The sequence below is a fragment of the Salvelinus alpinus genome, chromosome 12 (genome assembly GCF_045679555.1).
Source record: "Salvelinus alpinus chromosome 12, SLU_Salpinus.1, whole genome shotgun sequence".
Lineage (NCBI taxonomy): Eukaryota > Metazoa > Chordata > Actinopteri > Salmoniformes > Salmonidae > Salvelinus > Salvelinus alpinus.
The window spans coordinates 21,334,778-21,345,525 of NC_092097.1; the positions used below are offsets into that span (position 1 = coordinate 21,334,778).

General features: G+C 38.3%; 1 protein-coding gene across 7 annotated transcripts; it reads left to right on the forward strand.

The window, feature by feature from the left end:
* The first annotated feature begins 3,525 nt into the window (after window positions 1-3,525).
* Window positions 3,526-9,207, forward strand: LOC139535667 (complement decay-accelerating factor-like). 7 transcript variants are annotated; one of them, XM_071335332.1, is made up of 14 exons: window positions 3,526-3,733; window positions 3,926-4,111; window positions 4,251-4,350; window positions 5,351-5,421; window positions 5,607-5,792; window positions 6,063-6,146; window positions 6,314-6,397; window positions 6,565-6,648; window positions 6,816-6,899; window positions 6,973-7,023; window positions 7,123-7,164; window positions 7,485-7,536; window positions 8,272-8,353; window positions 8,551-9,207. In XM_071335332.1, exons 1-13 carry the CDS (start codon window positions 3,670-3,672, stop codon window positions 8,333-8,335), a joined length of 1,152 nt encoding a protein of 383 aa, XP_071191433.1. In that variant the 5' UTR covers window positions 3,526-3,669; the 3' UTR covers window positions 8,336-8,353; window positions 8,551-9,207. The 7 variants fall into 7 exon arrangements, with proteins under 7 accessions (XP_071191433.1, XP_071191435.1, XP_071191438.1 ...); XM_071335334.1 differs by having other exon boundaries at window positions 6,979-7,023; XM_071335337.1 differs by lacking the exon at window positions 8,272-8,353.
* Window positions 9,208-10,748: the final 1,541 nt, after the last annotated feature.

Genomic DNA, 10,748 nt, shown 5'->3' on the forward strand with positions numbered 1-10,748 from the left:
ACAATTTCCCTAGTTTAATATTGTCTGCTAACCTGGATTTCTTTTAACTAAATAGGCAGGTTTTTAAAAAATATACTGCTGTGTATTGTTTTAAGAAAGGCATTGATGTTTATGGTGAGGTACATTTGTGCAACGATTCGCCCCCGTTTGGCGAAGTTGGCTGTCTTTGTAAGGAAGAAATAGTCTTCACACAGAACGCAAGAGAAGTGACACAATTTCCCTAGTCCAAAGAAATTCATGTTAGCAGGCAAAATTAACTAAATATGCAGGTTTAAAAATATATACTTGTGTATTGATTTTAAGAAAGGCGTTGATGTTTATGCTTAGGTACACATTGGTGCAACGACAGTGCTTTTTTCGCAAATGCGCTTGTTAAATCACCCGTTTGGCGAAGCAGGCTATGATTCAATGATAAATTAACAGGCACCGCATCGATTATATGCAACGCAGGACAAGCTAGATAGAGTAGTAATATCATTAACCATGTGTAGTTATCTTGTGATTATGTTAAGATTGATGATTTTTTTATAAGATACGTTTAATGCTAGCTAGCACCTTACCGTGGCTCCTTGCTGCACTCGCATAACAGGTAGTCAGCCTGCCATGCAGTCTCCTCGTGGAGTGCAATGTAATCGGCCATGATCAGTGTCCAAAAATGCCGATTACCGATTGTTATGAAAACTTGAAATCAGCCCTAATTAATAGGCCATTCCGATTAATCGGTCAACCTCTAGTCTGCGCATGCTCTGAGGATGCGGCTAGGGATGCCGTCTGGGCCGGCAGCCTTGCGAGGGTTAGCACGTTTAAATGTTTTACTCACTTTGGCAAAGGAAAAGGAGAGCCCACAGCATTTGGTACCGGGCCATGTCAGTGGCACTGTATATTGTCCTCAAAATGAGCAAAGAAGTTGTTTAATTTGGCTGTGACTATAATCCAAGTGAATTCCCTGGAAGATAATGTGGTCAGCATTTGATTGTAAGGAATTCTAGGTCGGGTGAACAAAAAGACTTGAGTTCCTGTATGTTGTTGTGATTACACCATGAGTCATTAATCATAAGGCATACACCCCCGCCCTTCTTCTTACCAGACAGGTGTTTGTTTCTGTCGGCGCGATGGGTGAAGAAACCGGGTGGCTGTACTGACTCTGACAACATATCCCGAGTGAGCCATGTTTCCGTGAAACAGAGAATCTCTAATGTCTCTCTGGAAGGCTTACTCGTGCCCTAATTTCGTCCACCTTGTTATCTAGAGATGGTACATTGGCGAGTAATATGCTCGGAAGCGGTGGATGGTGTGCTCGCCTTCTGAGTCTGACCAGTAGTCCGCTCCGTCTGCGACAGCGTTGTTTTGGTTCAGCCTCTGGAATAAGATCGCATGTCCAGGGTGGAGGTCCGAACAAAGGATCCGCTTCGGGAAATACGTATTCCTGGTCATAATGATGGTAAGTTGACATCGCTTTTATATGCAATAGTTCTCCCCGGCTGTATGTAATAACACTTGAGATTTTCTGGGATAACAATTTAAAAAATAATACATAAAAAAACTAATAACTGCATAGTTTTCTAAGGACCTGAAGCGAGGCGACCATCTCTGTCGGCGCCATCTTGTTATGCGTCTGTTCCGATTAAATGCTTGACTCCCGTACCTGTTTCTCGACTCCAGCGTCGGTCCTTACAAGTTTGTGATCTAGGCAGGCTACTGCTTGGGAAGGTCAGCCACTCAGAAGTATGAGATGGGGAGGGGTGTGGGGGGAGGTTGACCTCAGGTCTCCCCACTGGAAGCCCGAGGTAGGGGGAGCGTGGGAATCTATCAAATAGCGCACCTTTAACTTTGTACGGTACTAATGCAATTAGTAAAACCAGTCACACTACGAAATGCTACCAAATAAACCACAATTCATTCATAATACCCTGAATATTTAGTTTCACAGACATATTGTTGCATTTTTTTCTGGTTTGTGCGAAATCGTTAAGAACAATATAAAACCAGTTTGCACACCACCAAGGTGAATTGGTTTAGTCTTGACCCTTGGTTGACAGTGGTGGGGGATGGGTAATGTATTGATGCTAGAGTGTCAAATCAACACAAATTTGTTTCTATTTGTCTTTGTTACTTCTTTTTGATATTTATGAGTCTTATTTTTGTATATATTTTTATATTTATATAGTTTTAAATGTTATGATTATTTATTTGTGTTGTTCCAAATGTCTGAATAAAAATTACAGTTAGTGCAGAATGGTGCTTTTTTTGTATGGGGGGGGGGGGGGGGGGGGCTGAAGAGTGGGTTCGCCCAGGGAGCCATACCAGCTAGAACCGCCACTGCTGTCAGGGATATTTCCCCTATAGACAATCTACTTACCATGGCAACGGTGCTGTTTTGGAGACATCTCCACCAGTTTAGGGGAGGATACGCCCTAGATTTCTCCAACTGTGGAAAAAAGCTCAGCTATTTCTATGCAGGAAATGGAAAATACAATATCATTATCGTTTGATAGATTTCTTCCAATGAATTCCTGTCACTCAGAATGGAAGTCTGTATACTTGTTCCCATGCCCTTATTTTGAATTATACAAGAACCATACCAATGTAGCCTTATGTTCATGCATGAGCAAATGATAAGGAGGACTGTGTGCTCGGATGCTGAAGAGGAAGCAGGAGTCCGTGCTCGAGTCTCTTGAGTTCATGTCCTCTGGATAACCACCGTATAAGATCATTGTCCAGCCAACACATGAACGAACTACCATCAATAAATATTTTTTTAAAGTTTTTAAAGCGTTTGAGGTTCTTCATGTAATGAAAAGCTCTATATAAAATACATATATTATTATTATTAATGACCATTGTAATATGTGAAATATATAACATAGAGCATATGGGGATTTTAACAAAGCCTGTCCAAATCCCTTGACCTCTATCCTGTGCAGTTTCAAGCACATGAAGCACAATAAGTCACGTTGACAGATCAAGTGTACAATTTATCTTCAGTTGAGACAACCGAAACTCAATCTTGTCCACAGGTCACAAGGCAGGGGAGGATGGAAACTATTCAGTGATGTGGTCAGTTAACTCATAGCTTTCTCCACTTCAGTCAAAATTACATGAACTCCATTTCCCCTTCTATGTATTCTCATCTAGGCCTGCTTCAGAAACATATAATCATTATTTATTCATGATTAATTATAATACTGTATTATTAGGCTATCACTTGTAAGTTATTATTGTGGAGTAGCTCTGGGTTACTCTGCGCGTGGTGTTACGGGCGTCACAAGTTAACACAGCCAAAAAGTCAGCCACCATATCTTCTTAAAGTGTGATTTATAACATTACCCTAACCATAACCAATATGCTAACCTTATTCCTAATCCTACCCTTAAATGAAGACCAAAAAGCACATTTTTGTTTTAATGATTTTTTGAACGATATGGTTGTGTAATGACTTTGTGGCTGTGGTAACTACTGGATACCCCGGTTTAGGTGAAGTGCTACAGCGTTGCTATGGTTGCTGGAAAGTGAAAATATCTTCAAGCGACAGTTGAAGTCGTCCATGGACTGGTTGGTACTGATTAGACAGCCAGCTAGATAGTGCCAACAAGATCAGAGAGAATTTGTTAGATCGAGAGACCGACTTGTCTTCACATAAAATCAACTTTAAAAAGGACAGCCAGTATAATGTTTTATTCAAATCCATGGACTAAGTGCTTGATATGCCTTATCTTTATAACAAGTGGAAATGGTGAGTACGTTTCTAGCCATGGTAACGTTAACATGGTAACGTTGCTGTACAGTAACAGTTTGCTAGCTAACGTTTATAAAAGTTTCAGCTTAATGTTTTGGTTACAAATAGACACTTTGCTAATTTGAGCTGGCCAACGTAACTCTCATTGTGTGTGGAGTTGACATATTCTACTATATCATATCCTCACAGCCGAGTGTCCCAAACCTCAAGTAGAGGGAAATGTTGTTCTAACGAATGATGCGCTATTAATGAACGATTTTCCGGAGGGGGAGGAAGCCACTTTTGAGTGTGCCAACGGCTACTTGAAAGAGCAAGGATCTGAAAGAATCACCTGCACGAGTGGAAAGTGGAGCACGCTCAAATTAACCTGCAAAAGTATGCGGCAAAATAGTAGCACTTTTCTCAGTTATTCTGTCAAGTGCGATTTTTATTGCGTGTTTACTGTTTGATTTATTTACTGTTGTTTGATTGTTTGTTGCTGGCGTTAACTTGGCTCGATGATTATTCATGTCAGAGAAGGACTGTGGTGACCCCAGGAAGATACCACATTTGACATATGAGTTTGAGGAAGGCACGCTTTTTGGTGCATCAGCAAGAGCAATCTGTGATAAAGGGTGAGTATGCTTCATTATGTATCTAATGTATCATCAGAGTATGTTAGCATTATTTTGCCAAAAGATTCAATGCCAGACCCACCACCTCCAATAATGTATATATAAACTAGATGGCTGCTAAGGGGTGCTGTGTTGAAGCCACCGTGCCTCCATCTTGGCACTCCCCCACCGCTGTAAGACATATTTTGGAAGCTCTAGAAATTAATTTATTAAAGATGAACTGAAACATTTTAGTAAGTTAAGGCAATTTTGATAACCAAATGTGATAAAGAAGCATGTGCCTACCCTTAAAACTGCGGATAAACTGTTTTAAAATCACAATTGGCCTCATGGTGAAATCCCTGAGCTGTTTCCTTCCTCTCCAGTGACTAAGTTAGGAAGGGTGCCTGTATTTTTGTTGTGACTGTGTGTATTGATACACAATTCAAAGTTTTACTAATCTACCAATAGGAGCCCTTCTTTGTGGTCTTTGTTGTTGAATCTGTGCTTGAAATTCACTGCTCAACTGAGGGACCTTACAGACAATTGTATGTGTGGGGTAGTCATTTAAAAATCATGTTAAACACTGTTATTATGTGACTTGTTTAGCACATTTTTAGTCCTGAACTTATTTAGGCTTGCCATAACAAAAGGGTTGCATGCTTATTGTCTCAAGACATTTCAACTTTTAATTCATTTACAAACATTTCTAAAAACATAATTCCAACTTGACATTATGGGGTATTGTGTGTAGATCAGTGACACAAAATCAAAATGTGATAAATTAAATTCAGGCAGTAGCACAACAAAAATTGGAAAAGGTCAAGGGGTGTGAATAGTTTCTGAAGGCACTGTACTGTAGAATTGCATTCATTCCTATGGAGAACTGCTCCTACTGGGGAGTGCAAATATGGCCGACCGTAGGCTTCAAAACCTCTCAATAGCCAATAGATGGCATAAGCAATCCAGGGTTTATATACATCATTGACCACCTCTCACATGCTCTCTCCCCCTCTTCTAGTTATCAACTTATGGGTCCAAGTTACAGGCAGTGTTATGCCATAGGTTGGAGTGGAAGACCAAGATGTAAAGGTAAATCTCCCATATTTGCCATTGACACACTTGGACATCTATGCATGACTCCCTGTCAAAGCATAACTCCCTGTCAAAGCATGACTCCTTGTCAAAATAAAGGTTAAATAAAATGAAAATAAGGCATTGAACTTGTTTGAATAAAGACCACAAATATAATGCACCCATGTATGTGTCTTCCTCAGTGGTAACTTGTGATAAACCTCCTGAGATAATGAATGGCACGATCACAGAGAAGCCTGGTGAAGAGTTACCAGAGTATGGTGGTGTCATACAGTACTCCTGTAATGAAGGTTACACCCTCATTGGAAACAAATCAATTGAGTGCAATGAAGATGGTGAATACAACTCATTACCTCCTGAATGTAAAGGTATGGATTCCATTTATGTTTGATCAATTATCTGCCAACTGTTATGGGTTATATGCTTTACAGAGGATACATTATAAACAGTTGAAGTTAATCAATTTGTTGTAGATCCACCTTCACCCTACATCTAGACACTGCAGGCATGCGTCAGACTATGATAAGGAACATTGTCATTGATCTTCCTTCTGTAAATCCCTGTCAGTGTCATATGTAACAGTGGTGTACACTTGAAGGTGCAATACTGAATAACCATTGTACATTTCTATTTCATAGATGTCAATGACATTCCTTTGAAACCAACAGCAACTATTTCAATAACAACAACAACAACAACAACTGTTCCACCCACAATACGAGGTAGAGGAAATCCAAGTAAATCTATCCCAGTGTAATCAAGGGCTTGATTATTAGTTTAATTTGAAATTTGCAGTTTCAGGGAGTAACAGTGGTGTACACTTATTTAAAATGAAAGCACTGCATGAAGGTGCAATACTGAATAACCATTGTACATTTCTATTTCATAGATGTCAATGACATTCCTTTGAAACCAACAGCAACTATTTCAATTACAACAACAACAACAACAACTGTTCCACCCACAATACGAGGTAGAGGAAATCCAAGTAAATCTATCCCAGTGTAATCAAGGGCTTGATTATTAGTTTAATTTGAAATTTGCAGTTTCAGGGAGTAACAGTGGTGTACACTTATTTAAAATGAAAGCACTGCATGAAGGTGCAATACTGAATAACCATTGTACATTTCTATTTCATAGATGTCAATGACATTCCTTTGAAACCAACAGCAACTATTTCAATTACAACAACAACAACAACAACTGTTCCACCCACAATACGAGGTAGAGGAAATCCAAGTAAATCTATCCCAGTGTAATCAAGGGCTTGATTATTAGTTTAATTTGAAATTTGCAGTTTCAGGGAGTAACAGTGGTGTACACTTATTTAAAATGAAAGCACTGCATGAAGGTGCAATACTGAATAACCATTGTACATTTCTATTTCATAGATGTCAATGACATTCCTTTGAAACCAACAGCAACTATTTCAATTACAACAACAACAACAACAACTGTTCCACCCACAATACGAGGTAGAGGAAATCCAAGTAAATCTATCCCAGTGTAATCAAGGGCTTGATTATTAGTTTAATTTGAAATTTGCAGTTTCAGGGAGGAATAATGGCGTTGGGGAACATGACACCAATGCAGCTACTGGTGAGTTAAGTTGATTCAAGTGATTATTATTAGATTATTATTTTGTAGTATATTTTTCTAGCTCATATTTGAACAAATAATACTGAATCTCTCTTTCAGGGAATGCAGCAGTTGTGATAAGTGTGATCAGCACTGTCATAGGTAAGAATTCCATCATTTGAAACAATCACAAGTGAGAGGGGGGATATTTGTTTCTAATACACTTTTTGATGAAGTAGCTGTTGAGTTCAAAGATATGTTCTAACTAAACTGGATACTTTGTTTTATACTGTACTGGGGAAACATTCCCTTCTGTAGCCCATCAGGAATTTCCTCCACATTACTTGATTTGTTACACGAGTAAGCCTAGTTAAACTGCCTACTTTCAAATGTTACCATGTTTATCAGATTTGTGTTACACTTTCTCTTCACCATTTAAAGATCATACAGTGGACTCATGATTGATACCTTATCTTTTGCAGTTGCACTTATCATTGTGCTGTTCAAACTGTATCATTGTTATAAGAGGAAAGGGTGAGAACCTACATTTAAAACTGTATCTTTCTAGAAAATAGTCCATGATTAAGCACGATTTCACCTACAACTAAATCACAGATTATATTTTCCTCTTACTAACTATACTGTATGTGCATTAACCACGGCTTCTGGCAACTGACTTACACCGTCATTAAATCAACAAATTATTTGGATAAACAAGCTATACGGTTGGCCAATTAATTGACCTAAACAATATTTGTTAACAAAACTTTATTTACATAACCCATCAACTAACATTCAGTCTGGCCATGGGCATTTATACTGTATTTATGTATTCCCTACAGTATCTGTGATTTGCATGATCAAACTTTTTGCTGGAAACTTCTCCAACTTGCTCCTGTACATGCGATGGTTACTTTTCCATGTTTTTGCCAATCCGCTAAAGCTTTAAAAATGTTTCCTGCTGTGTGTTGAAAAATCAAAGAAGTAAGGAAATCCTTTGCAAAGGCACTCTCGGACAGATATATTGGCTTTGAAAAAGATAATAGAGTATGTTGTTCTAAAGGGAGGTGGGCTAGTAGGCTAGGCCTACCATACACAGTGCTGAGCTGACCAGCTTTCTAACTGCCTACCACACTGGAACACACAAACTACACAACTAAACACTGCTAAAATACTGAGATTGGCATGCAGAATATATTTCTTTACTGCACTATTATATGTAAACATGGTAATCCTGACAAACTGTCATTGTTTGAAAATGATACATAGCTCGTACCAGATGGGAGAAGACCCAAGTCGAACAGAGGAATCATTACAATTTAAAAATAACTAAGTTGAATGCCTACCCAAGGTACCTACAGTTCATACATATCATTATATTAAAACCATTATTCAAAAATATGTTCACCATCTTTTAACCAAAGTCTCACTCATACGACTATACGGTTTGTGTTTGTCTTTGAGCTTGAGTAATCTAAATAGTGACACTATTGTTAAAACTGCTCCGCTGAGTCAATGCTTCGTCTAAAATTTCTCATTTCTTTCCAGGGCTAGGACTGCACCTATCTGCTAGTCTGCATCTGTAGCCTTGAAAAGAAGTGCCAGCGGATTGTTCCTCTGACCATTCCCTGGTTGGACAAAGCCATTTAATTTACAGTGCCCTTATGTATGTGGCATTACTGAATGGAAGTTATAATTGCACTTTTTATTAAGTTGTTTTTGAAAGTCAGTTCAGCGGAAATGTTTTAACCCAATGTTTGAAAACCGGTATATATTTTTTTCTATTGATATACAAAACTGAAATATACGTAATTGTCTTTTCAACTACCATATTTGACTACAGGTTGCTAGCTTGCTCTGTTGTGTGGGCAGAAAACCCTGTAATAAAATGAGTGCACTAAACAAAATGTATGATTGAGGAAATCCCCAGGCTGATAATCACTGACAATTTCTAAATGTGTGCTTACTAATTGTGGCTCACAGGAAAATAACAGTAAGAGACAGTTTCCTGGACCCAGGTTAAGGCTACAGCACTGTATTCCTTTTCAAGTAGGCTTAATCTGGGTCCAGGAAACCAGCTCTTCATGTTAATTTCCTGCAGCCCCAAATGTCACAAAATAATGTCAATCTTATTAGAGGTTTTGTACTTTGATTTTATAGTGTGTATTGTGTGATTTAAGAGATCAAATAATTTTTATGATAACTGCCTTTTCTCCTTCTTTGAGACACATTTGTGTAAATATGAAAGTATGTACATTGTCTAATAATCATGGTTGGGTAGGTTCATTTGTAAATGTAATCTGCTACAGTTACTATACTATATCCCAGAAATGTTCCATATGCACAAAAAGCTTATTTCTCTCAAATGTTGTGCATAAATTAGTTTACATCTAGGGTTGCCAACTTTTTCACTACCAAATAAGGGACAAAAGGTTGCGTTCCAGTGCACAGTGCCACGCCGGTATGGGTATGGTGTCGTGTGAATGAATATACAGTGTATATTCATATTCTTATTAAATTGTAACGGCAAACATTTCTATATTCCATTTAGCCTATAGCTTTACTAAAATGGTATCATTATGTAAACTTATGTGAATAAACCTCAAAATAAATGATCAAAGAAATCACAATTTGATTACAGCAACAACAAAAAAACTTTTCAAATGCAAGAGGAAAAAGAGGGGCATGAGTCACTCACCAAGTCTACATATTTTTTGCTGCTCTTGACTGATTCAAGCAGTCCTTTCTCCTCTTGCATAGCCAGAGAGAAGTCATTACATGACAAGTCACAGTTCCCAGATATTTGAAGTTCATTTTTGATCAGCTCTGTGCTACATCGGTTTCTTGAGTCTGACCATTTAATGGTCATCAGACAAAAAATCCTCTCTACAATCCTGAACATGTTGATCAAGTTGGCTTTCCCTAGGTTTTTGGAAAACTGCCACCTACTTCGCACTGGTGGATTTTGTGGTATCCTGTCTGGCTTTCTGTATTTCCTCCCGGCTAGCACAAAACTCTTCATAGAGTTGGTCCATACTGACTGTCTCTGTCATTTTGAGGGCAACCACTACCTGCTCCAGGTCAGTGAAGGAGAGCTCCTCATAGAGGCCTATCAGCTTCACCATTACATGTTCTGGTGAGAAATAAAACCACTTGTCAATGTATGTAATGACAGTGTTATAGAACTTCAAAGTCCTGTTGCTGCTTGGACATTTGTGCTGACAACTGTCCATCAGCTGCTTGGTCTACTCAGAAAAAACTGTCCTGTTTCAGCTGAAGCATCTTGAATTTGGAACTTTTGGACTTCCTCGTAAACATCTCAAATCAAATTTTATTTGTCACATACACATGGTTAGCAGATGTTAATGCGAGTGTAGCGAAATGCTTGTGCTTCTAGTTCCGACAATGCAGTAATAACCAACAAGTAATCTAACCTAACAATTCCACAACTACTACCTTATACACACAAGTGTAAAGGGATAAAGAATATGTACATAAAGATATATGAATGAGTGATGGTACAGAACGGCATAGGCAAGATGCAGTAGATGGTATAGTGTACAGTCTATACATATGAGATGAGTAATGTAGGGTATGTAAACATAAAGTAGCATAGTTTAAAGTGGCTAGTGATACATGTATTACATAAAGATGGCAAGATGCAGTAGATGATGTAGAGTACAGTATATACATATACATATGAGATGAGTAATGTAGGATATGTAAACATTATATTAAGTGGCATT